Below are 26,310 nucleotides of genomic sequence, written 5' to 3'. Positions count from 1 at the left end.
CCCCCCGAGGAGCCGGGGCCGGGGCCGGGGCCGGGGCCGGGGCCGGGGCCGCGCGCGGTGTGTCGAGGCGGGGGTCCCCGGCCGCTGCCGCCTCCGCCGCTGCCGCCGCCTCCGCCGCCGCCTCCACCTCCGCGGGCGCCGGGCCCCTCCCGCTGCGGTCGGGACGCAGCGGCCGCGGAGGCGGGCGGGGGTGCCGCAGTGGAGGCGGCCGGGCTGCGGCGCGGGGGCGCGAGGCCGGGGCCAGGGCCGCGGGGGCCGCCTCGGCCCGGGTGGCGGAGCGCGGCGCCGAGCCCCGCCTGGTGCTGAGAACCATCTTGTTTTCCACGCAGATCCGAGGGGGCCGCAGGCGCCCCCGGAGCGCCCCCGCCTCCCGCCTCCCGCCTCCCGCCTCCCGCCCCGGACCGCCGCGGGCCCGCTGAGCGCATCGCCTCCGGCCGGCAGGCTGGGCGCGCAGGGGCGCGGGCCCCCGCCCGGCGCGCAGCGGCACCATGGGCACGGTGCTGTCCCTGTCCCCCAGCTACCGCAAGGCCACGCTGTTTGAGGATGGCGCGGCCACGGTGGGCCACTACACGGCCGTGCAGAACAGCAAGAACGCCAAGGACAAGAACCTGAAGCGGCACTCCATCATCTCCGTGCTGCCGTGGAAGAGGATCGTGGCCGTGTCGGCCAAGAAGAAGAACTCCAAGAAGGTGCAGCCCAACAGCAGCTACCAGAACAACATCACGCACCTCAACAATGAGAACCTGAAGAAGTCGCTGTCGTGCGCCAACCTGTCCACGTTCGCCCAGCCCCCGCCGGCCCAGCCGCCCGCGCCCCCCGCCAGCCAGCTCTCGGGCTCCCAGACCGGGGTCTCCTCTTCTGTCAAGAAGGCCCCGCACCCGGCTCTCACCTCCGCGGGGACGCCCAAACGTGTCATCGTCCAGGCGTCCACCAGCGAGCTGCTGCGCTGCCTGGGCGAGTTTCTCTGCCGCCGGTGCTACCGCCTGAAGCACCTGTCCCCCACGGACCCTGTGCTCTGGCTGCGCAGCGTGGACCGCTCGCTGCTTCTGCAGGGCTGGCAGGACCAGGGCTTCATCACGCCGGCCAACGTGGTCTTCCTCTACATGCTCTGCAGGGATGTCATCTCCTCCGAGGTGGGCTCGGACCACGAGCTCCAGGCCATCCTGCTGACCTGCCTGTACCTCTCCTACTCCTACATGGGCAACGAGATCTCCTACCCGCTCAAGCCCTTCCTGGTGGAGAGCTGCAAGGAGGCCTTTTGGGACCGCTGCCTCTCCGTCATCAACCTCATGAGCTCCAAGATGCTGCAGATCAATGCCGACCCGCACTACTTCACACAGGTGTTCTCCGACCTGAAGAACGAGAGTGGTCAGGAGGACAAGAAGCGGCTCCTCCTGGGGCTCGATCGGTGAGCCCTGTAGCCCGCATCATGGCTCAAGGATTCAATTCATTTTTAAAAATTTATTATTAAGCAAATCAGATTTTGTGTACAGTATGTGTCTAGCAGAGCCACCGAGGGCCTCTTCCTTCCCACCTTCTCTCCTTGGGGTTTTCTTCAGCCCTGCCAAGAACTCTGGGCGCTTTTGAACTCCCGAACCTTGTGCAAAAACCCAGAAGATGTGTTCAGAGCCACCCAGGCCACTGACTTCTCAACTTTGGGGAATTTGAAGGACTGACCTGTCTCTGCCACCTGTGCCCTTGCTGGACCAGGGCAGGTGAGGCTGCCCGCCGCTCCTGGCATGGTAGCCAGAGAGGGGCCTCTGGCCAGTTGGCCCTGGGGAGCCATTGCTGTTGCCGGTTGGAGGGCCTTTCTTGGCTTTTGTTTTGGGTCATCCGTTCTCCCAGAGGCCTGTGGAGCTGGCCACCCTGACCGAGCCACGAATGGGGTTGTGAGGCGAGGTGCCCACCACCCTGGGACAACTCGTCGAGGAGAAGCTGGCCTGGTACAAAGATTGTGTCCTGTCGTTTGACCATGCACCACCCTGGTTTGCTCTTTTTTCTTTTATTAGGGAGAAGAGTTTTCCTTTAGTGAAGACATGGAACTTGCTCCCTGGCCTCCTTACCCCCTGCTCCCAGCCGTGTTGGTAGTGTCGGTTAATGAGCTGGTTTGACTCATTAAGTTCTTTGATTTGGGGTCCCAGCTAAAGGGGTGGGGTGAAGCTAGGGACAGCTCCTTTCCTGGGCGAATCTTTCCTTTGACTAATGCAGCTTACTCACCCTGTGGCGAAGGCCAGGGCGGCTGCAGGTGCCCCTCACCGACAGCCTGCCTTCTGGGCAGGTGGGGTCGTCGTGCCTGAAACCAGCCAGTGCTCACCTGAGGGCTAAGGCCTCTTGCTGGTGCATGACATTTGTTCCTGCAGAGCCGAGGTGATGTCGGGGACCAGAATGATGGGGTAATGATGTACACCCCCCGCCCCCGCCGTCCCCATCCCTGTTCATTTAAAGCTGTTTCCAAACAGTTCAGTTTCTTCTGAAGACGAAGCCTTGCCCTGCGAGGCCCAGTGAGACCACTGGATCTTGGAGACAATTCCAAGGCCGGAGTAGCGCTCCTCATGGCTTCGGAAGCCTGCCATTCTGCACCTGATCATTTGCAGCTGCCGATTTGGGTTTCCACCTTATCTTAGTGGCTGTGAAAAACACACGACATGTACTTAATCAATTTCCTTTTTGATTCTCCCAGATTGGTGGCTTGGGACTTGGGAGAGGACCAGGAGAAGGGAGCGAGTCTTCCTCTGTGGCCCATCACTCCAGCTTTGGGGAATAAAGGTCAATGTGAAGATGCCCTGGGGAAGTCTCCCTTCCAGTCCCAGGGAGGGGGGGTGGCGGGGGGCAGGCAGAGGGTCCTCTGACACAGGATAGGTTCTAGGTGGCTGCTGGTTTCAGCAGAAGCACTACTGAAATTCACACGAGAGAAAGCTGTGAAACCGGGGTCTTACTTTAAGAGGCCTGGAGCGGAGCTGCCGCTTCCCTGGGGAAGGGGAGGAGGGCCCGCGGGGGGCTGGGATGGCGATCCCTCGCCCCAGCTGCGCTGAGCCCTCCCTGGGCTGCCAAATAAGCTGAGGCGGAGCTGGAAGGAACCTCGGCTGCTGCCACAGACTTGGCCGCCACGCCTCTATCTCGGTGGGAGCTGTCACCCAGCCCGTCTGTTCAGATCCCGCTGCCACGTGTGACCTGAGGTAGGAGGCCCTTGGGGGGCAGCGGGGCCCAGAAGTGGGGAGGGACGTTGGGGCGCAAAGTCTCAAGAGGAGGGGTGCGTGTCTGTAGTCACTCACCCGGCGGCTGAGCTTGGCCTGAAACCCCACGCTCCGGCCGCATCCCCAGTATTCCGGTTGTGTGTTTTCCTGCTCTTTCTCCGTATTTTATTTTTTTATTTCTTGGGGGAGGGGCCCATTTCAGGAGCGGCTCGGGGCTGAGGAGGTCAGTCTCTGGCTCCCCCGGTGAGAAGCCGGCCATGGCCTCCTCCCTGCCCTTGTGCTGGTCAGTACCGGGTGCGGGAGCTGATGGACTCCAGCGTGCGGGCCCTGAGCCCATCTGACATGCTGCTATGAAGACTACTTTTAGAACAATGATTAAAAGAAAAAAGAAAAAAAAAAAAAGAAAAACTAACCTACGGAAAAAAAAAAAAACTCAACCCCTTTATTCTTTAATTGTTGCGTTTACAGTGATATTGTGCATGCGAACCAGGAGCATTTTGTGTCTTAAGAAAAATAATCTTAGAACAGATGGCTGTGAACATTACACCCGTGCACAGAACAAGTCACAGGAATAGTTCAGGATTTGGTTTTTCTCTTTTTCTTGTAAACCTGAAGGGTTGATCTATTCTTTCCATGCAGTTATTTATTAGAATTTAGTTCTGTTCCAACAGTTGTTAAACTTGCAATGAAAAGAAAACATGCCATTTTTCCCACTCGGAATTATTCATAGGCTGTATATTTGAAACTGCTAATTACACGTGCGGTGTATGTTGGTTCTTAGTGCAATTCGTTCTGTAGTTATCCTTTGACCAAACCGTGGGTATTGTTAATATTAATTTATATTTGTCTCATTTTGTATGTATGTGTAGTGTGTTTGTAAGTATGTGTGGTTTATAATCTGACAAGGTCATGAAGCTCAGTTTGGCTGTAATTTAATTCCCTTTCCCTTATTTTTATTTATTTTTGTACTGTGCTGATTAAATAAAATGCACTGACCATCCATTACATAGGCCTCTTTTTGTGGGCACGTCATTCATGAGCAGGCTGGGGGCCCCTTTTATAAATGATTCCTGTGCTGGGAACATAATTGGATTTGTATCGTGGGGGAGGGGCGGGGCGGTGGGGGCGGAGGGGAGGGCTGGGCTCTGGGAGAGGGCTTAACCGGTGCGTTCACGTTAAGGTGATTAAGAGAGAAGCGCAGGTTATGTCAGCAGGTTAAGTCAACTCGGGCTTAGCTGGGCGGGGGTGGGAGTTGCTCCGCAGAGGCTTCGTTGGCTGGGCCTGGCCTGGCCGGGCAGGGCTGGGTGACTGGGACCTGTAGCCAGGGGGACAAGCAGGCCAGGGCACGGCCCCGTGAGGCCTGGCGCAGTGGCTCCTGCAGGGGCGCCAGGCCTCAGGCCCCACAGTGGAGCTTGGCTCTGAGGCCGCTGCCCCCGCGTAGCCTAGGCCTGGCTCTCCTGCCCAGCGCCCAGCGCCCAGACGCTTCCTCTCTGGCCGGCGGGTGTGGAAGGGTGTCCATGTGGCTCAGCCTTGACAGCTTAGCTCTGTGCGGGTTTCCAAGAGCGAGAAATCCAGCCCCGGGGCTCCCGAATAAGCAGCCACCCCAGCCCATAGTGTGGCAAGGGTGGGGTCCCCCCACCGGCTGTGCTGCCGGTGGTCTGTGCCTGCTCCTGCCACCAGCCTAAGCTCCTGGGTCTCGGGTAGTGTGGCCTTGAGCCTCCTGGCCCCGCACCGTGATCGCTAAGAAGGCCACTCCACCCAGTTGGCCCTTGGGAGCGGTCAGCTTTGTGATCAGGGCCACTCGCTTTCAGGGCATGTCCTTTGGTCTGGGTCAGAGTAGGTGCACTGCACATTCTTTGCCACCAATGACGGTGACCCGGTAGCCCTTGAGTGCTGGGAGGCTCTTTCGTCTCGGCGGGGCCTTGCTTACCTGCAGCTCCACCCCTCCCCGAGAGGTCCAGATTCCTCTGGCTCCTTCTCTTGCCACCCCCTTGTCCCCAGCCAGCCAGCCTGGGGCAAGGCCACCCGGTCTCTGTAGGCATCGGTGACTTCAGGCCACCGGAACGCAGTGAACTTCACGAATCTAGCGGACAGACCTCAAAGTGATGGAACAAAGTGCTTGATATAACGCCGCCTCCCTGCCTCCCTACTGCTTGTGCCTCACTGGCTGTTTCATATTCCTGTTCAAAAGCCCCCAGTAAATTAGCCTCCACTTTACCTTATTTGCGCTTCATGCTCCCTCCCATCCTCTGGGACAACAGCTGACTCTGTGTATAGTTCTCAATTACAGATGAGCAGGATACCTTTAAAAATGAGATTTAATGCTTTATTGCTCTTGATGGTAAATCAAAATATGCTCTAGAAATAAAGTTAATTTAATGGAAAATAGGAATAAACGCAGCAAACCATACCACTGCATTTAATTAGATCAAGAGAAACACTTCGTTGCCTACAATCACTGCGTCCTCCTGCTCACCCCCGGCCCCCTGGAAGCACCACTGAGATCACACCCTCAATTCTTACTCCTTCAGGTGCCACGTAATGGGACTTGAGGACATCATGAAAAAGTGCTTGTGGACTGGCCCTCGGCTGGAAGCCCCTCTGCTGGCCTGAGGAGCCACAGGCAACCCCGGACGGCTGGAGGGAGGACTCCAAGGCCCACCGCCTCCCCAGCCTCAGAAAGGCAAAGGCACTCATTTGGCATGTTCCATTTTGGAGCATCTAAAACATACATGTACATGTCTCTAGTGTAAAGCGACAAGTTTGGGGAAATGAGTGGAAAGGAGGCGCCGTTCCAGTTAGGATGGTTCAACTAGTGTCAAGGTGATTGGCAAAATTCTGTTGCTAGACCAGGCCAACGGCGCCTCTGGGCTGTGCAGGCAGCCAACCAGGCTTGGAGAATGAGGTGGGGTTTCTAAGGACAGGATGCCGAGAGAGGATTCTTTGTTGCAAATTGCACATGGTGCAAATGTTTCCTGGGCCCTGGGAAGTTGGGGTGCGGATGAGACCCTGCTGTTGGGACCGCACGGGTGTCAGCCAGCTGGCCGTGTCAGGCACTGGGCCAGGCACAGAGGAGCTGTGCTCAGGCACTTGGTGTGTTTTGCAGAGTTGGGGTGGCAGGTCAAGAGTGGGTGGGGTGGCGGGGGGAGAGCACGTCCCTCTTTTGCATCCTGCCAGTCTCCCCCTGAGTCGTGGGCTCAACCTTAGCCCCCTCCCCACATGCGGTATCCCAAGTCTCTCCCATTATGGCTCCTGGCTGGGAGGCCTGGGCTGCTCAGGGGCTTGGGGCAGCGTCCTCAGCTGAGGCTCAGGAGCACAGCGATCTCAGGATGACATCTGAGGCTCCATGCTTTCCGTTGGGCACAGACTGGCAGGGTGGTGGCACTCTCCTGGCATGAGGCCTGCATTGGGCCCCAGCTGCAGCGGCGAGGGGTGTGTGTGTGTGTGTGTGTGTGTGTATACGTGGGGGCAGGTGGGCATCCTGGCCTGGCCTGCAGTGCCGGGACCCCCACTCTGTGTCTGTCACTCTGCCCCTCTGGCCCTGGTCCCCATTCTCCAAGTGTGTATGAAACAGAGGTGTCAGAAGGGAAACTTCCAGACCCCCGAATACTCCCTGGCCCTACCACTGTGGTTTCTTATCGGCGCTTAGACAGCAGTGTGGGCACAGGAGACACGGTAACCACTGAGCAGCTCTGCGACTGTGCACACGAGTGTGCTACACCCGCGGGCCCAGGCTATGTAGTAAGGAAGATGGCCCTTGGAGCACATGCTCTGCTTTCTCCCAGAGAGGAGGCCTGCAGGCCTGGTATGAGGCAGGCCCTGGGCATAGATGCTCTGCCGGCTTCTGGGCTGAGGGGCCAGCCCTGCTAGTGACCCTGCTCACCTGATGGCCTTGGTTAACTGCTGGGGGTGAGGGGCTCCACTGAGGAGCTCTGAGCCAGGTCACCTTCAGGGAAGGGGTGGCAGGCTGCCCTCGCAGAGAGAGCAGGGCTACATCCCCAGCTCATCTCTGCCAATCTCCTCCCCACCCCCCAGGGGAGCATGTTTTTGGTTGGGGAAACTGCATCCACGCCTTGCAGGGTCAGTTGCTGGTCCCTGGGTCAAGGCTCACTGACCTGACCTTGCAAATGGTGCGCCTTGGGGAGGGGAGGCGGTGGCAGCAGGGGCCTTCGCTGACTGGAGGCACCATCACGTCGCCTCTGTGATGAGCTATGGTCTGGGCGTGAGCTCAGGGTCTGTGGCAGGGCATCGGGATCTTTGGTTTGTTGAGTGAGGACTGGAAAACTGGGGGGGGGGGGGGGGGAGGACGGAGACCAGAGGCAGAAAGCCAGCAGGACAACCTCAGGGGAGGAGCCTTGGAGGAGGCAGAAGGGGGGCTCGGCCCCAAGCACGGACCCTGGCGAGCTGATTTCTAGCGGGCAGTAGCGGGGAGTCGGCAATTTAGACCGGGCCCTGGAGGTGGGGCGGCCCCGAGCGCTGGCGAGGCCTCCCCTCGGGCTGTCAGTTCCCCGGCACGCTGAGGATGAAGCCCGAGCGGTTCTTGGTGAAGTCGGGCTCCGGCTGGTTGAGCCGCGTCTCCACGGAGACCGTGCACTTCTTCCCATGCAGGCTGCACTGCACGGGGTTGGTGACGTTGACTTGGAGGTGGCGCTTCTCACTGGAAAACCAAAAAGAGAAAGACCAGACAGGCGGTTAGCAGGCAGCCAGAGTGGGGTGAACTGCCCTGGCAGCGCTTGGGGCCCGCCGTGTGCCGAGCTGTGCCGAGCTCCTCCGGGCCTTGCGGTGGCCCAGGCGGTGACCCCGGAGAGGGCGAGGGCAGCAAGGGCCGGCGCTGGCTGCAGCCTCGATCCACAGGGATTGGGGCTGACGCTGGGTCGCTGGGCCTGCACCAGGCCTGCCGCGCTGGGTCAGAGCCACCGAGGCTCTGGCCTGAGGCCGGGTCCCCAGTCACCTGGGCGTTAGAGGCAGCAGGGGGCTCGTGGTCAGGAGGGGCACAGGCTTCTGATTCAGGGCTACCGAGCAGTCCGTGGAGCAACAGGGAGCCTGGGAAGGCACGTCTAGGCGTGACTGGAGATTCTTGCCCGTGGGCTCTCCTGGGTGAAAGGTCTTCTGGGTGTCCTGCCGGCCAAAGGGCCCAGCCGTGGGAACTGGGGCTGACCCCCGCTTTCCCAGCACCGCGGGCAGGCCCTCTCCGACTCCAGGGATGCTCAAGGCCAGCGTGGTGGTGGCTCCCTGTCACCTCCCAGTGTGGGAGCACCTGCCGAGGGCTGCCACACCGCACATATTCCAGATGCCACCTTCTTGCTGAGCAGAGAAATGTGTGCAAAGTGGCAGGCACCTCCTGTGCGCTCACACACGCTGGCACACCCCCATGCCACACTCTGGCTGGTACCCCTCGGCTTTCTCGGAGCCAGAGGTGCAAGGAAGAGGGCCTGCGGTGTCACTGGTGGCCAGTCCGGCGGTGCACTTGACCCTGCTGTGCCCAGGTATGTGCGAGGTGCCTTCTGGGCACACGCTGGCCTGGCAGGAGTTGCGGCCCCTTGGACGGACATGGGGCCCAGCGTGGGCTCTCCCGGGCTCCATGCTGCCAGGGGGCATCCCCATGCCCCTCTCCTGCCTGCCTTCTCCCTGGGTATGTCCCGGAGACGGATGCTGGAGCGGGAAGAGACCCGTGGTTATCACTTGTGGGCATCAGGTACCTAATACTTAATGTCTTGTCAGCTGCAGCTAAAACCTTGGCTTAGACAGCTATTTTTAACCAGACTTGGACATAAAAATAGAGTCCACCAAAGGCAATGACTCAGGCAGTCTCTGTTCCCGGGGGAGCCAGGGCTGCTGTGCAGGGTCTCGGTGTGGGGACCTGCGACCATGGTCTCCACCGTCCTGCTGGCCCAGGGCCAGCAAAGCCTCTGCACCGTGGCCCTGCCTGTACCTGGTGATGCTTCCGGGACTCGGTACCTGCACCTTCCTGAGTTTGTCACCTCTTTCTCCTCCTTGTCACCCTGGCACCACCTCCGGGCCCCCCTGAGCTGGAATCCTATCCCTTGGAGATGCCCCCATTCTGACCCTGGCAGAGGCCTCCCTTTTGTCCTGGCCTCCTGGTGGGCATGTGTCCTTCCCTCAGTGCCCTGCTGGGGACAGGCCCAGCCTCCCAGTCCATATCTGCGGCCCCTCTCCATGGTACCCCATTGTGCACACAGTGGGTTCTAGAGTCACCTGTGGGCCTCAAAGTCCTCGGGAAAAGGCTCTAAAGGGGCCATATTCTAAACACAGGGGTGGGGATGGGACTCCCCAGCCACCCCCACCTTCTTGCATTTGTACCCTTTGAGACACACTACTTTCAGTCGGGTCCTTCTGACTCCAGACCCTCCTTAGCCCTGAGTTCAGTGTCCACAGAGAGGGCCCCTGACTGCATTTTGCCTCCTTCTTTCAGGCTCTGGGCATCTCTAGCATCTGCTCAACACTCTTGGTGCAGGGTTGAGGCTGGTGGGAAACCAAAGAGGGATGAGGGGCTAGAACAGATAACGAGGTAACAGTGGCCCAACTTCACCTTGAACATGGAGCTGCCAGGGTGGGGGTTGCAGGATAGAAAAGCCACAGAGAACCAGTGCTCCAGTTTGCTCCTCCCCACACTGGGCTGGCCATCATTGCAGACAAATGGCCTTTATCAAATCACATTCCTTCATTTTGCAGGGGACGATGAGAATATTCTGGACGCATCTCTGCTAGCCTTTCTAGGCAGCCTCAGCACAGGTACAGTCTCTGCTTCTAGAATCTAAGTCCCTGGAGGGCTGGCTCATGCACTGCGGCATGCATGTGGGGATGCCCCCTTGGTGCTGATGGACAACACACACACTTTGAGCTGGGCTGCTCTGGGCTGGCGGCGCAAGCGTGGTGTGCAGCCTCATGTCATCTGCTCTGCAAACTGTTCCCTCCTTTCAACACAGCTCTGCCAGCTTCAAATATGTGTAAATGCTGGGCACAGTTGGTTGGGATCCTTGTAGGGCTGAAGCACACCCAACCCATGAAGTTCATTCCAAAGGGAAAGTGGCCAGACAGCCTGTAAAATGGGAGGGTTCTACAAGGGAGACTTGCCCCTTAGCAAGGAATAGCAAAGGAATATTCTGTACTGTCAGCTTAAGTGACAGTCCTTGCCTGTGCTCCTGCTCCTTCCCTGATTCCCAGCCCGTCTTCATGGGGTGCTGTGGGGTTTGGGCAGAAGTTGGGGGGTGAGGGGCTACATGGGATGACTTTAGAACAGAACAGTGTGGGGCTGGAAGGAGAACCAGTCTTCTGGTCTCAAGATCTGGGCTAAGCAACCTCTGCTGGTGCCGTCTGCACACAGCCACCGATAGGTGACAGAGGATGATGTGGATTGAGTCTGGTGGCTGCTCCGTAAGTCACACATAAAATTATATACCACATGACCCAGCAATTCCTTCCACTCCTGGTATACCTGAAAGCAGATGTTCACACGTGTCCCAGAATGTTTACAGCAGCATTATTTACAATAAACAAGAGATAGGGGACGCCTGGGTGGCTTAGTTGGGACGCCTGGATGGCTCAGCGGTTGAGCATCTGCCTTCAACCCAGGGCGTAATCCCAGAGTTCTGGGATCGAGTCTCACGTTGGGCTCCCTGCATGGAGCCTGCTTCTCCCTCTGCCTGTGTCTCTGCCTCTCTCTGTCTCTGTGTCTCATGAATGAATAAATAAATAAATAAATAAATAAATAAATAAATAAATAAAAAATTAAAAAAAAAGAAACAAGAAATAGAAATAAGCCAAATATCTATTAACTGATGAAGGGACAAAGTGGTCTATCAATTCAATGAAATATTATTCATCCATAAAAAGGAAGTGCTGACACAGGCTACAACATGGATGGACCTTGGGAACACGCTAAGTGAAAGAAGCCAGATATGAAAAGCCACATATGGCATAATCCCACTTATATGAAATGTACTATAAATACCCAAATCCTTAGAGACAAAAACAGAGGAGTGGGGTGTGGGGGTATTGCTTAAAGGGTATGGGGTTTCCTTCTGGGATGATGAGAATATTCTGGAACTAGACAGTGGTGGTGATTGCACAGCATTGTGACTTGTACTAAATGTGACTAATGGTAAATTTTTGTGCATTTTACCACAATAATACAAAAAAATGGGTTAATCTAAAGATGCCTGGGTGGCTTAGTCGACTGAGCATCTGATTTTGGTTTTGGCTCAGGTCGTGATCACAGGGTGGTGGGATTGTGACTGCATGGGGCTCTGTACTCGGTGCGGAGTCAGCTTGCTATTCCTCTCCCTCAGCTCCCCCCACACTCATGTGCACGTGTGTGCACTCTCTAATACAATAAAAAAATATATTTTAAGATTCTATTTATTCATGATAGAGAGAGAAGCAGAGACACAGGCAGAGGGAGAAGCAGGCTCCATGCTGGGAGCCCGATGCGGAACTTGTTCCCGGGACTCCAGGACCGCGCCCTGGGCCAAAGACAGGTGCTAAACCGCTGAGCCACCCAGGGATCCCCTCTAATACAATAAAATCTTAATAAATAAGAGCTTTGCCCTCAAACCATGTTTTTTCTCATTTCAGGCTCAACCAAAATGGTTTTAAGACCAGCAAGCGGTTTCTTTGTTGTTGTTGTTGTTGTTAGGAAGGGGTTTCTTGTGCCTGTTTTGGAGACACACCAGTAGCTGGGTACGAGTGGCAGACAGGAAGTGGACACTCCAGGAGGATCAACTGGCCTCTCTTGCTGGAGCTTCACCACCCCAGAAATCTTTCTACCTTCCTCATATTTTAAAGAAAAGAAGGCAGATTTTATAGATGGAGGCAGCGTGTCTTCTTCTGATGGCATGCCAAGCCAAATGACAGCTGCCGTTGGAGGCTGGCTGCAAGGGGAGGGGTGTTTTCCTCCCCATCTTCTGTTACAGGATTTAATGGCTCAGCAAACTCTGGAATTCGGGGACTTTCATCTTGTTTCATCTGTTCCGAGCCATCATTGCAGGCAAATGGCCTTTATCAAATTACGTTCCTTCATTTTGCATTTAGAGTCCTGTCCTCATTAGAGAAATCTGTGGGTAAATGCAAGACCTGATCAACGGGCATCCCCATGTAAGCCCTGTGTTTTTTGTCAGTTCTGCACAGAATGGGGCAAGAAAAGTCTCCGTGGGAGCTGAACTGGCCCAGAAAATGTTCCCTCCTGTCCAGCTCTGCTCAGCTGGGATTAGGAGACTCCCACCCACTGGCCTGCTCCATGCAGACTAGGACGTGCAGAAATGAGTGGGACACTATCTCAGTGGCGTTGCTGATTCCCTGCTGGAGCAGTGGTGACCTGTTCTGATAAATGGACTCTACAGGGGAATGGAGGGGGTGGAGTGCAGTGCAGTGCCTCGGTGAGCATGTTCTCTGGGGGCCGGCGAGGTGCTCCCGAGAATGTGAGGCTAGTGCAACATGCGCTCTCATGTTTGCACACAGGATGTGGTGGGAGGAAGCTCGCCTTGCACCGAGCACAGGCAGGTTGTAAATAGATACCTCTCCAAGTGATGAGACGTGTAGTAAGCATTTCGTGATGGACCAGAGAGTCAGGCCATTCTCTTTCTAGGCACCCCTAGGACACAAACGAGTAGGCTTGGGTGCTTGCCAAGGACATGCTATAGATGGGACATCTAGAGCTCATGTGTGCAGCTGTCTCAGTGCGTTTTGCTTCAGGAAGCAAGCCCCTCTACTTGTGTCAAACCACAGGAGGCTAGTCTTTCAAAATCCGGCTTTAGGAAATGCTACTTCTGTTTCTGTTGGAGTCGAATGGGTACTTGGGGCAAGGTCACTTCTAAAGCGAGTCTGAGAGTTCAGTGCCCCACGGTGCTGAAATCAGGGAGGAGTGTCCCATCTCCTGGCCTACTGAATCCTGTTTGGGCTTGCTGCTGGTAAGGGATGGGGTCACCATTTTTTTTAGAAGATAAAACTTCCCTTGTCACTACACGGCTCTTGACAGGCAGCTTGTCCTGAGGCCCTGGCCCAGCCTGGCACCTGCCTCTACATCCCTGAACTGAGCCAGCATCCAGGAGGTCCTGTGGGCAGAAACCCCATGTACCCTACTTGTGACCCTGCCTCTGCTCTCTCCTTGCCAACCACCATCACCCATTTCTCCATTTCTCCCTGGCCTACTCTTCTCTTGGCAACTATTTACTGACCACCTACCCTGGCTGGGCCCCAGGCCCGAGCTCAAGATACTCTCATTCTTCTTCTTTTTTTTTTTTTTTTAATTTTATTTTCTTATTTGAGAGAGAAACAGAGGAGAGAGAGAGAGACAGAGACAGAGAGAGAGAGACAGAGAGACAGAGCATGAGCAGGGGGGAGAGGGAGAAGCAAACTTCCTGCTGAGCAGGGAGCCTGGTGCGAGGCTAGATCCCAGGATCCCAGGATCATGACCTGAGCTGAAAGCAGATGCTCAACCGACTGAGCCACCCAGCTGCCCCAACACTCCCATTCTTGCCAGGGTGATGGGCAAACATAAACACCCTGTGAGGTGCATGGGACACCTGGAGGGAGCTACCTCAGCTGGGGTGTGATTCCAGAGGTGGTGATGTCTGCGATTGGCACATCAAGAAGGAGGAGGACTCCCAGAGGAGTATTTGCATTCTTACTCCTTAAGTATTGTTTTATCTGTTGTCCTTTTCATCTCAGACATTATCCTACAGCAGTGTCAGCCATGCCTGCAGTTTCAGTGACCATTATCCAATCAGTATCCCCATCCTAGCCTGAGGTCCAGCACATATCTGCTGCCACCTACTAGACAAATCCCCTGACTTGGGTCTTCATGGGGTCCAATGCTGAGCTCATCCTCTTGGCCCCTTCCTCAAAACTGGCTCTCTCCTCTTGTCAAGCCTATGGTAGCCAGAGTGGTCATCATCTGCTTGGTCACAGAGGCCTGAAAGCCAGGAGTCAGCCTGGATCTCTCCTCTCCCCCCATGGCCCACAACAAGTCACCAAGCTCTGTTCACTGGGCCTTTGCAGTCTCTGTCCACTGCCACAACCGCAGCTCAGAGCTCAGCCCTGATGGAGCCTCCCAACGGATTCCTCTGTCTTCAATTTGCCCCATACCCCACTTCAAACACGTCTTCCACATTGTCATCAGAGAGATCTTCTCAAGGCACAGAAGGATCCTGTCACTCCTCTGCTAAAATCCCTTCAGTCCCCAAAGCTTTTGAGAACCGCCTGCCCCCTAGACTAAGCTGGCTGTTCATCTGTGTCCACGGCTCTCTCACAGCTCAGAGTGTGCAACCGTGCTCTGCAGGTTCCAATGACATGATCGGAGCTGACAAGCTTCCCTGACGGCTTATCAGTGTCTAGAAATGTGAATAAAATTCCACAGAAAGAATATTTAAAATCAAAGTGGAGGCTGAAGTAAAGAAAGGATAATCTCTGGGAGTTAGAAGGAGGGAGGGGGACATGAGGCCATTGTGAGAGGGAGGGTCTAGCAGATGGCAAGCCTGGGGACATGCTGGCTTGAGCAGGGCTCATGCCTGGGCCACACTGGAGGGCACTGGGTCTGAGGTCTGAGGCTGAGCCCCGCCAGGCTGCTGGATCTAGAAAAATGTCATATGAGTCTGCCTTCCAGCCTGACAAAGTGGCAAAGGAATCCCTACGTGGGGAAACACATGGTTTTCCAGTAAAGACCTGAAACCTCAAGCTCTCTTCTCTTAATCTCTTGAACAGCAACCCCCTGCCGATCACCAAAGGCAAAGAAGAAACCTTAAGAACACCCAGAGGGAAAAGACACATTACTTGCAAAGGAATAGTAGGCCTTCTCATCAAAAGTGAGAAAATAATGAAAACAGACTCTTCTGAACATTTAAGGAAAATAACCATCAGCCTAGAATTCCATACCCAGCCAATCATCTGAGCATGAGGATGAAATGAAGACTTTCTCAGACACCAAGCTAAATCTAAATGTATATTCACTGTAAAAAGTAGTAACAAATGAAAATGACTAACTCTGGGGGTTTAGTCGAACACTGATCTAAATACAGTCCTGGAAAACAACATGACAGATGGAGTGGTGATCCTCAGGGAGGCACTTGGGTTCTTGCATCGGAGAGGTGTATAGGGACACTGATGGACTTTTGACTCCCTAAGACCTGCACAAACGTGAAGAAAATGAACTTATGGTAAACAAGAATGCTCTACTGAAATATACAACTCTGGAAAAAGTGGAAGCAAGTGGGAAAGAAACTCTGCTTCATCTACTGCAAGGCAGAGGCACAAAAGAACAGCTAGGAAGAAATGTGGGAACAAGAAAACACCAACGTGGATGTGTGAACCCCTGTTAAAAGGGACTTCTCAGATTTAATTTAGAAATGCAGCGCCATGCTGTTTGCCTGAGATCCATCTAAATCAGTGCGACAAGGAAAAGTTAAAACAAAACAGGCTGCACAAGGCAAATATGAATCACAAGAAGGCTGGCAAAAAGTGCTGCTGGGGAAAGCACTCACTGAATAATTGTTTTCTTTATCGGGGAGTAGTTCAGCTGGAAGGTACCCATGACACGTCTACCGTTACAGAAAATGATCTTAATACGCTTTCCTAAAACACATGTAGACCAGCAGACGACATGAAGAGAACACAGATTTGAACCCAATTCATAAACTTGTGTGTATGTGTATTCACTGTGCTCAACAACAGAGCACCCACCAGAGAAGTGACACTGTACACACAGAGCAGGCACAAGACCATAAAAGGAAGTTCACAAAGTACCTAAGAATCACCATCACACAGACACCAGCTTCTGACTATAATACAATTTAAAAAAAAAAAAAAAAAAAAGGTGAATACAGGCATACCTCGGAGACACTGCAGTTTTGGTTCTAGACCTCACAGTAAAACGAGTCAAATGACTTATTCTGTTTTTTTCAGCGCATGTAACAGTTAAGTTGATCCTATGCTGTGGTCTGTTAAAGTGTGTAATAAATAGCATTATGTCTTAAAAAACCCAATATACACACCTTAAAGAATGCTTTATTGCTAAAAGATAATAACCATCATCTGAGTTTTCAGTGAGTGGAATCTTTGCTGGTAGAGGGTCCTGCCTTGATGTTGATGGCTGGATTGATGATCGGGGTGCTGGTTGCTGAAAGTTGGGGTGGCTGGGGCAGTTCCTTAAAATAAGGCAATGTGAAGCTTGTCTCTTCCTTTCAGGAATGAGTTCTCTGTAGCAGGTGATGCTGTTTGATACCATGTTACCCACAGTAGAACTTGTCTCAAAATTGGGAGTCAGCGCTCTAAAACCCTGCTGCTCCTCTATCACCTAGGTGGATGTCCTATTCTAAATCCTGTGTTGTCCTTTCAACAGTTTTCACAGCCTCTTCACAGGAGCAGTTTCCATCTCAAGAAACCACTTTCTTGGGATGCCTGGGTGGCTCAGTGGTTGAACGTCTGCCTTTGGCTCAGGACATGATCCTGGAGTTCTGGAATTGAGTTCCACATCAGGCTCTTGCATGGAACCTGCTTCTCCCTCTGCCTGTGTCTCTGCCTTTCTCTCTCTGTGTTTTTCATGAATAAATAAATAAAATCTTTTTTTTTAAAAAAAGAAACCACTGGGATCCCTGGGTGGCGCAGTGGTTTAGCGCCTGCCTTTGGCCCAGGGTGGGATCCTGGAGACCCGGGATCGAATCCCACGTCGGGCTCCCGGTGCATGGAGCCTGCTTCTCCCTCTGCCTATGTCTCTGCCCGCCCCCCTCTCTCTGTGACTATCATAAATAAATGAAAATTAAAAAAAAAAAAAAAGAAACTACTTTCTTCACTCATTCGTAAGAAGTAACTCCTCTTCTGCTCAGGGGTCATCATGAGATGGAGGCAACTCGGTCCCACGCCCAGGTTCCATTTCTAATTCTAGTTTTCATGCTGTGGCCACCACATCTCCACTCAAGTCTTGAATCCCTCAAAGTCCTCTGTGAGGGTAGGAATCAACTTGTCCCAAATTCCTGTTAACATTTTTTTTTTTTTAGATTTTATTTATTCATGAGAGACAGAGAGACAGAGAACAGAGAGAGAGAGAGAGGCAGAGACACAGGCAGAGGAAGAAGCAGGCTCCATGCAGGAAGCCTGATGTGGGACTCGATCCCGGATCAGGCCCTGGGCTGAAGGCGGCGCTAAACCACTGAGCCACCCAGGCTGCCCAACATTGTTGTTTTGACCCCTTCCCACAAATCACAATTTTTAAAAAAGATTTTATTTATTTGAAAGAGAGAGAGAGAGAGGGAGAGAGAGAGGGAACAGCGGAAGGAGAGGGAGAAGCAGACTCCCTGAGTAGGGAGCTTGATGTGAGACTTAATCCCAGGACTCTGGGACCATGACCCGAGCTGAATGCAGACACTCAACCGACTGAGCCACCCAGGGGCCCCAATCACAGATGTTCTTAATGGCATTAAGAATGGTGAATCCCTTCTAGAATATTTTCTATTTACTTTGCACAGATCCACTAGAGGAATCACTATTTGTGGCAACCAGAGCCTTCTGAAATGTATTTCTGCAGTAATACTTGAAAGTTGATATTACTCCTTGATCCATCTCCATCAGGCCTCTTGGGTGACCAGGTACATCATTAGAGAGCAGTCATATTTTGAAAGGACTCTTTTTCTGAACAGTAAATCTCAACAGTGGGCTTGAACTATTCAATAAACGATGCTGTAGACAGATGGCTGTCATTGAGGCTTTGTTGTTTCATTTATAGAGCACAAGCAGAGTACATTTAATTCTTAAGGGCCCTAGGATTTTCAGAATGGTCAATGAGGTTCAACTTAAAGTCACCAGCTGCATTAGCCCCTAACAAGAGAGTCAGCCTGTCCTTTGAAGCCAATCACTGACTTCTCTCTAGTTCTGAAAGTCCTAGATGGCGGCATCTTCCAATAGGAGGCTATTGGGTGTAGCCACCTTCATGAATGATCTTAGCTAGATCTCCTGGAGACCTTGCTGCAGCTCCTGCCCCAGCACTTCCTGCTTTGCCTTGTACTTTTCTGTTAAGAAAATGGCTTCTTTTCCTAAGCCTCATGAAGTAACCTCTGCCAGCTTCACACTTTTCTTCTGCAGCTTCCTTACCTCTCTCAACCTTCACAGAACTGAAGAGAGTTGGGGCCTTGCTCTAGATTAGGCTTCAGCTTAAGGGAATGTTGTGGCTCATTTGGTCTTCTGGTCCGACCCCTAAACAGCAATAAGGCCGTTTTGCTCTCATCATATGTGTGTTCACTAGAGGAGGACTTCTAATTTCCTTTTTTTTTTTTTTTTAAGATTTTATTTATTTATTCCTGAGAAACCGAGAGAGAGAAAAAAAGAGAGAGGCAGAGAGGGAGAGGGAGAGGGAGAGAGAGAGAGGCAGAGGGAGAAGCAGGCTCCATGCAGGGAGACTGACGTGGGACTCGATCCCGGATCCCCAGGATCACACCCTGGGCTGAAGGCAGTGCTAAACCGCTGAGCCACCAGGGCTGCCCCTAATTTCCTTTAAGCACTTTTCCTCTACGTTTACAACTTGGCTGTTTGGTGCAAGAGGCCTAGCTTCTGGTCTGTCTCAGCTTTTGATAGGCCTTCCTCAGGAAGCTGAATCATTGCTTGGTTTTGATTTACAGCGAGAGGTGTGTGACTCTTCCTCTCACGTAAACACTTAGAAGCCATTGTAAGGTCATTAACTGCCCTAATTTCAATAATGTTGTGTCTCAGGGAGTGGGGAGCCTGCAGGGGAGGAGGAGAGACATGCAGTGGAAGGTGGGGGGACAGCTGGTCGGTGGAGGGGTCAGAATACATAACATTTATCACTTAAGTTCGCCCATGGACTCAGTTTCTAGGGCCCCTAAAGCAATTGCAATAGTAACATCAAAGATCACTGGTCACAGGTCACCATAATAAATATAATAACAATGAAAAAGTTGGAAATATTGGGAAAATCACCAAAACGTGAGAGACAGGAAGCCAGTGCTGTAGGAAAAGTGGTGCCATGAGACTTGCTTGACGCCAGGTTGCCACAAACCCTCAATCTGTAAAAGCACTTTCTATGAAGTACAGTAAAGCAAAGCCCAGTAAAATGAGGTATGCCAGTGTTATAATAATAATAGAATAGCAAGAAAGCATATAGTATGTACTTGGTGCTTTATAAATATCAACTTGCAACATCCTCATGACTGCATGAGGTAAGTTCCATTTTCAGAAGAAGAAACATGGCCCACATAGGCTAAGTATCAGCCAAGGTCACACAGCACCGCCAGAATTTGGACCCAGGCATCGAGGCTTGAGTCTAAGCCTAAGCCTCTATACATGCCGCTGCTAAAATAGTCCCTAGAATATACTAGTGAGCTGCTCCTGTTATTTACTATGTGTTTCTGAGCACAGCAGAGCGGAGGAGTTTTCATTCCCCTGCCGAGAGCTCCTACTGCAGTGTCTAAGACAAAACAGGAGTTCCATAAATGTCTAAAGAAAGAATAGTATTTCTTAAAAGACGAGGCTGAGAAAGTAGCTGGGACTCACTCTGACATAAGACACCAACCAGAAGACCTGGGGCCAGCCCGGAGCATCATCAAAGCAGGATCGCTGAGAAGTGAGCTGGTTAGGCTCTTGGGCATGCATGCCCCTGGCACCTGGTTCTGAGTGAGGGTCTGTTCAAGCATAGAGCATTAGGGATGCTCACCATTCAGGGGATGCTTTTGGGCACAGAAGAATTGCTTTGCACAGTGACTCACTACCTTGCTTGGTAAATCCAAGCTTTCCCCTGTTAGGTGTTCCTGCCCCACTGCTAATGAAGTTCTCGGGGAAATAAACACATGTGGTAGGCTGACAAACGCTTGGACCGATGGAGTTTAGAAACATATATACATATATAAACAGATATGTGCCGGCCAAGGCTGATACTGCTTAGTAGCGTACCTTGTGTAGACGCAAAGGCATCTTTGACTGGGGCAGGGGAGGCTGAGAATCATCGTGCGTTCATCAAGAACCTGCCATGTTCTGGCACTGGATGGAGCCTTTCACTGCTCCCATCACCCCCTTTAATCCTCACCAAACTTTATGAGGCGCTGTGACTGCAGCCGTGCTGTGGATGAGGACAGAGAGGCTTGGACGGGTCAAGGAGCTCCTCCTAGCCGCTAAGTGGTGAGGCTAGACCCAGGCCCGGGGGATCTGTCTCTGGAATGATGCCCCCGTCCACTGACTCCCATCTGTTCAGTCCTCACGCTGAGATGCTCTCTTAGTGCTCGTGTGGGGCAGCCTGGCTGCAGCAGGGATGCGATTCTTTCATCCCTGGTGCTCACGAGTCAGAGTCAAAAGCATTCAGAATGCGACTAAGGTTTGGACGGTCTTGCTGTGACCATGACCCCCACTTTATGTGCACTTTCACTTCCTGGGCATTTACTTCTTCCACTCCTTGGCCAGAAGACGGCTGATGTTGCCAGGCACAGTTGCTTCCAGGCAGTCAAAGAAGGGGGCATGTCGTGGTGCCTGGAGAGTTGCTGCACTGTCCTGACTATTCCCTGGTGCCTACTGGTGTCTAGCCTTTCCACCAGGAGTCCCTGAGGAGAACTGCTGCTCCCTGGACACTCCTGGTTTATGTTTTTGTCATCCAGATCCAGAAGGTTCCTATGCTCTGTGCATTGGCAGCTATCCCCTGGCCAGATGGATGGAGGCAGCTTGGTGCCCCTCCACCCCTGCCCCGACCCTCTGCAAGGCCAAGGGCTGCTGCTTGCCTCTCTGGTTTGTCTCTCCCTCCTGCCATCAGAGATGGAGGTGGTGAGAAGTGATTCCTTCTGCTTTATATATTTGGAATCTGGACTCTTCATTTAAAGGGTGTATTCCGCGGTCCCTCCCCAAATGCCCAAATTAATGCTTTATGCGAGGGGTAATAAAATCTTTCAAAGCCAAACTGTAAGAACAAAACCCACAACTTCCTCAAATATGAAGAAAGAACAAAAAACAGCAGCAACGAGACAAAACCCTACCAAACCAAACAGAAGGCCTACCACAAAACAAATGGGGCAGCGGCCGTGACCAGAGTGGCCTTGCAGGCTGGGTCAGGGGGATGCCCGGGCCATGTTGCGTCTGTCACAAGAGGCCGGGGCCTTGGGGAGACATCTGTCCGAAAGCTCCTGTTCTCTGCCTTCTCCTTCAGCTTCTCGTCTTGGTGCTTGTGTTCTGAGGGGCTTGATTTTACCAAAAAATAGCTGTTTGAGAGTTGTTGTTTTAACATCTTTGCTGTTTCCTGCTTACATTTCTACTTCTCCTATCTTGACGCTTCTGTTAACAGCACCTCCAAAGTTAGCACCATCTGTGAATGCTGGTGTTTATTTTCTACTCACATCATTAATGAACGTGCAAAGTGAGACCGGACTGAACATGCCCCAGGACCCACATCTTCCTCTGAACAGATGGCTTCTAGTGGTTTGTCAGGGACACCCTCCTGTAGCTCCCTGCTCAGTCCCCCGCAGTCAGGGAGCATCTTAGCCTCCATCTGCAGTGGCTGTGGGTCACTCGGTGGAGGAGCGAGCAGGACGGCAGTGCCCCATCTGAGGACGGAGTACCGAAGGGCCTTCAACTACATGCGAACACACTGGGGGCGTGCATACTAAAACGAGGCTCATGGGAAGGACGTCTCCGTAAAATTAATCATTTTCACTGGGCTTGGGCTTAGAAGATGGCTTTCTTTTTTCTTTTTCTTTTTTTTAGGATGGCATTTTTGAACAGCGTTGGGAACCAAGAAAAAGAAGTCTATTCTCAAGGTCAGGAATTCCTCAGCATTGTCTCGAAACGCATTCCACATCAAACATCTGTGTCTAAGGCTTGGGGCTGCAAGATAAATAATAAAACAGCTCCGTTCTCAAGAAGCTTACAGCCCTGGGAGGGAGGCCGACCGAACAAATGGCTACTATCTAAGGCACTAGAGCTGGCCCCACTAAAGGTCTGTAGAGTCGTGCAGGAAGCAGAGTGGAGGGGAGTGCCCAGTGCCAAGCAGACATGGACCGCTTTGTGGAGAGGGTGCAGCCTCTTGTGCCGTGTGGCTGGTGGATCTGCGAGGCAGACACACTGTCTGAACAAACTGGGCTCGCAGTACCCTGCTCTAGAACTGGTTTCTCTTCCTCACACTATTCCCTGCAGAGGAAGGCAGCTCTGAGACGGTGCTGAGTCCTTGTGAGAAGAGGCTCACAGTGAGCCCAGTGGGCTCACGCGGCAAAGCCACTGGGTCTCCCCCTTTGACAACGTGCCCCAAGCTCTAATTGTGCTTCCTCCCTGAAGCCTACCTGGGCTTCCCTAGCACACAGAGATCTCCGGAACCCTACAGACAGGAGGCAATGAGCTGCCCCTCAGAGGGTGAGGAGGACTTGGCCAGACGGAGATGACCTTGAAGCTTGACCTAAAAGTGAAATTTAGAGAATGTCGAGAGAATGTCAAGCACGGGACCAGAGGTCAGGACTGAAGAGTGTTTGGGAGCTGAGGCCAGCCAGATAGGCTGGGAGTATAGGCTCAGATTTGTAGGCAATGGGGATACTCTTAAGGATTCTTTTTTTGGGGGGGAAGGGGGAGAGCGAGCCCACACAAGCTGTGAGTTGGGAGCAGAGGGAAGGGAGAAGCAGGCTCCACACCCAGTGCAGAGCCTGACTGGGGACTCTATCTTATGACCCTCAGATCACGACCTGAGCCAAAATCAAGAATCGGACGTTTAACTCACTGAGCCACCCAGGCACCCCCTCAGTGATTCTTAAGTAGGGAAGATGGATAATACTTTGTTTTCTTCAATGCCTGCACCACTATCTGAAACTGACTTGTTTGATCCTTGGCTTGTTCACCATCTATCTGCCTGTAGGCTCCCACCCCTTTCCCAAAGGTAAGCTCCATGGGAAGGAATCTTGTCCATATCCCCCATGCTTAAAAGGTTGTCTGGCATATAGCAGAAGCTTAATCAAGAGCGAATACATTAAATCAATGGAGAGAAAACAGGTGACGTGGAAGAGACACTGATGTGGGCATTTACTGGCTGGAGGACCAGTTAGCAAACTTGCCCATCAGAGAGCGAGGGTTGGGGTTGGTAAGAGGGACAAAGATAGATCAAGTCTGAGAGATGCATGGGAGTAAGAAATCTGGTAACTGACTAATGTGGGTGGTAAAAGGGGATTTACCGTGTTCCTAGCTCTTCAGCTTGGGGGATGGAAGAGACTGGGACAATCAGTTTGGTTTTGGACACTGTAGAGCTTGACTTCCTCTGGGAAGGAAATCCAAAGGGTTGTACTACACATGAGGCAGACTCAGGGATACACAGCTCATTACTCTCCTTTTCTTAAGGGAAACACATCCAGTAAGGTAGGTCACACATGACAACTGTTTCACAAAATCTACTGTGTATGTGGATTCTATTATAAAATCATTACTTATGATATCATTGTGGTGTTGTGCTCTACTAGGCAAATAAACCTAGAATCTGAGAATGCAGTGTCAGCATGGCAAGTAAGTCACCCCACCTGAGCAACCGTGCCTTTCCCGACCTGGCTGCCACCCTCTCCTGCTCTGAGTCCCTTAGTCCCTATTTCAAACCCTTTATTACATTTTTTTTAAAAGACTTTCCCCAACATTCTTTCCAGCAATCTTTATCTGAAGACATCCAAACTTTTAAAGCAGGATTCCTAGGAGTGATAGTACAAATTACAAGGGAAAAACAAAAACAAGAATTAACAGAAATCTTGGCTTTGGAAATAGAGGGCCACATTCTCTAAAACTGTGGTACCTATAGGAATTTTGAAACTGGTCAGTGTCCCACAGCAATCGGCAAAGTATGTTTTACTGAATGGTTAGCTCAAGTCCCCATTTAGGGGCTGTTAGCGCATTCAACTGCTTGTTGAGCCTGGAAAAAGTGATTTGTCTCGGACACCAACCAGTCTTGTGGAACTGACTATAACACACATGAGAGCGGGACATTTTAGCTGGCAGTGGCAGCGGCAGCGGCAGCAGCAGCAGGGAAGAGATGGCCTGGGGACTTCAGGTTCTTTGTATTTCTAGGAATGTTGCTTAATTGAGAGAGGACACAATGGGACATGGTGGAGGAAAACCTGCAGTTTGGAATCAGCTGGTCCGGGGTTTGAACCCAGCTGCCTGGCTCTGGCCAACGACTTGATCCTTTGAGGTTCAGTTTCCTAAACAAGGATAAATAAGAGGGGTAATGCTCTCTCTTCCATGGGACTTTGGGGAAGGCTGGAGAAAATGTAGGCAAAGTGGCTACAGTGCAGTGGTCGGTGCTACGTCTGTGCTCCATGAACATTTGTCAATGGAGTGAAGTGCTTCAGTGAAGGAGGGTCTTACACTTAGGGTGCTGATCAAACGACTACGACGAGGCTGCAAGAGCCCTTGCTCCTCCAGGCCTCCTTGCCTGGCCATGGCCAGCCCCTTAGGAGACCACTCTGCCACCATCCAGGTCCATGCTGGCAGGAGGCTTGTCGATTCTAGAAGGCCCCTTCAATTGGTTCTTGGGTACTTAAAAAAATCCCATTTAAGCTGACAAAGGATGATGACAAGGTTATTTTTATACATTTTCCCCCTCAGTCTTACTCAGTTTTGTTGCCCATCCAGGCGCCCGTAACCCACGGCAGAGAATATTTGATTAGGTAGCAAGTAACTGGGGATTTTTGTTCTGAGGGGAATTCAAAGAGTTTAAAACAGAAGCAACCATCTCATAAACCAACTCCAGAACACTGACGTGAAAAGAAACCAACTGCCCACTTTCTACCACCTGTTTGAGAACAGAAGGATTTGCACTCAGTTATGTTAGCTAAAAAATGTACCCCTGCCTCACTGTGGTACAGAAGCCTTTACCACATGACTGCTTTTGATGGAAAATCTGCCCCCTGCTCCGATATACCCTTTCATGCTGCTAATAACAGAGGCAAAGCAGGCCTTTCTATCAATATGTTCTGCACACTTCTTAGCAGCTCTGGTTTTTCTATTCTGCATTTGCTATTTTAAGCGAGTACATAATGCATCAATTTTCAGACTCTTACTCAATGCCACTGCTATAGAACTGAGAACTCAGTAATCTTGTCAGGCAGCGCAGAACAATATTCCAACAGATGAAACATTCCATGCAGCCTTATTTCCCTTTTCCCAGGATGGGGCATCTATTTCTGGCCCTATAATGAGAGAGGAACCAGTGGCGGTGGTCCAGTCCTTCTTGCTCAGGAATCCCACATCACAGAAACCACTCACCATGCTGCTGCTGGTAGACACATCAAAGGCCCCATGGGGTTTCCAGTCTATTTGACTGCTTTCTTACTTTTTATTTTAAGTTCCCAGAAATGGGTCGTTTGGATCCAGGCTGGAGCATGATGGCTGGAAACGAGAGGCTCTCTCAGGCCACATCTGTGCTTTTCCTGCCAGCCACAAAGAGTTCCAATTTTCTCCATGATCACTAACTTAAGAGCCCAAGAGTAACCTTTATTTCCCTGTTCCCGAGTCTCCTGAGACAGTTCAGTGGGAAGTATCCCAGGTGACTGCTAGCCAAATTTGCCTTGACCTTGAGTTGCAGGGACATTTCTAGTAGAAAGTCAGTTGTATCTAGTACCTTGGTGGGCAGTTTAGGCAGATTTCCCTGCTGCGTGTATACAGCTTTAGTGGCTTCTAACACAGGCCTTATTTACTGCCTGCAGGGTTACTTGGGATCAAGAGGGCAGAACAGTCTACCACTACACCTGTTGGCTCATAAATGGGTTAGTCACCCTTTCCAAAGATTTACTCTGGATGGTATAAAAGGGCTGAGATATTTCCACCAACCCCTCCAGTTTTTATCTACTAACAACTAAAAAAAATGGCACAATGAATTAGATTGAGTGCATAACTGATTCTGCTAAAAATTAATTCCATTATAACTCTATACCACTGCTTTCTGTCTAAATAACTCTTTCATAGCATCAAATGATTCAGCCATCCCAATGGGGACCTTGAATTACTGGCTCAACTTCCTTAGCATGAAAACAATCAAACCAAATACACTCTTCCTCTGGGGCGGGAAGTCAGACACCTGAGTAATATTTAGGTCACTGCTGCCCTGGCAAGTCTGAAAAATGGTTCGTGCCCTGATTAGATAGTTACATTTGTTTTAAAC

The 26,310-nt window shown here is 52.0% G+C and overlaps 2 protein-coding genes across 4 annotated transcripts in view; one reads left to right on the top strand and one right to left on the bottom strand.

The window, feature by feature from the left end:
• Window positions 1-390: 390 nt before the first annotated feature.
• Window positions 391-17,890, top strand: CDK5R1 (cyclin dependent kinase 5 regulatory subunit 1). 3 transcript variants are annotated; one of them, XM_025440097.3, is made up of 3 exons: window positions 391-3,176; window positions 9,888-9,947; window positions 14,913-17,890. In XM_025440097.3, the coding sequence occupies exon 1, from the start codon at window positions 489-491 to the stop codon at window positions 1,410-1,412; it is 924 nt and encodes a 307-aa protein (XP_025295882.1). In that variant the 5' UTR covers window positions 391-488; the 3' UTR covers window positions 1,413-3,176; window positions 9,888-9,947; window positions 14,913-17,890. The 3 variants fall into 3 exon arrangements, with proteins under 3 accessions (XP_025295882.1, XP_025295881.1, XP_048970752.1); XM_025440096.3 differs by lacking the exon at window positions 14,913-17,890 and adding an exon at window positions 11,790-12,240; XM_049114795.1 differs by lacking the exon at window positions 9,888-9,947.
• The window catches only part of MYO1D (myosin ID), a 326,601-nt gene continuing 305,797 nt past the window's right edge, over window positions 5,507-26,310 (bottom strand). Inside the window, exon 22 of the mRNA XM_035720987.2 lies at window positions 5,507-7,851. Within this exon, the coding sequence (XP_035576880.1) occupies window positions 7,695-7,851 (157 nt within the window). The 3' untranslated portion in view covers window positions 5,507-7,694. The remainder of the gene's footprint in view (window positions 7,852-26,310) is intronic.

Source organism: Canis lupus, chromosome 9 (genome assembly GCF_003254725.2).
Source record: "Canis lupus dingo isolate Sandy chromosome 9, ASM325472v2, whole genome shotgun sequence".
NCBI lineage: Eukaryota > Metazoa > Chordata > Mammalia > Carnivora > Canidae > Canis > Canis lupus.
This window is presented reverse-complemented; position numbering and strand designations above follow the sequence as displayed.

What these genes read in the sequence shown, in the direction of transcription:
- CDK5R1 (XM_049114795.1), top strand. Translation starts at nt 489, where the DNA reads ATGGGCACGGTGCTGTCCCTGTCCCCCAGCTACCGCAAGGCCACGCTG.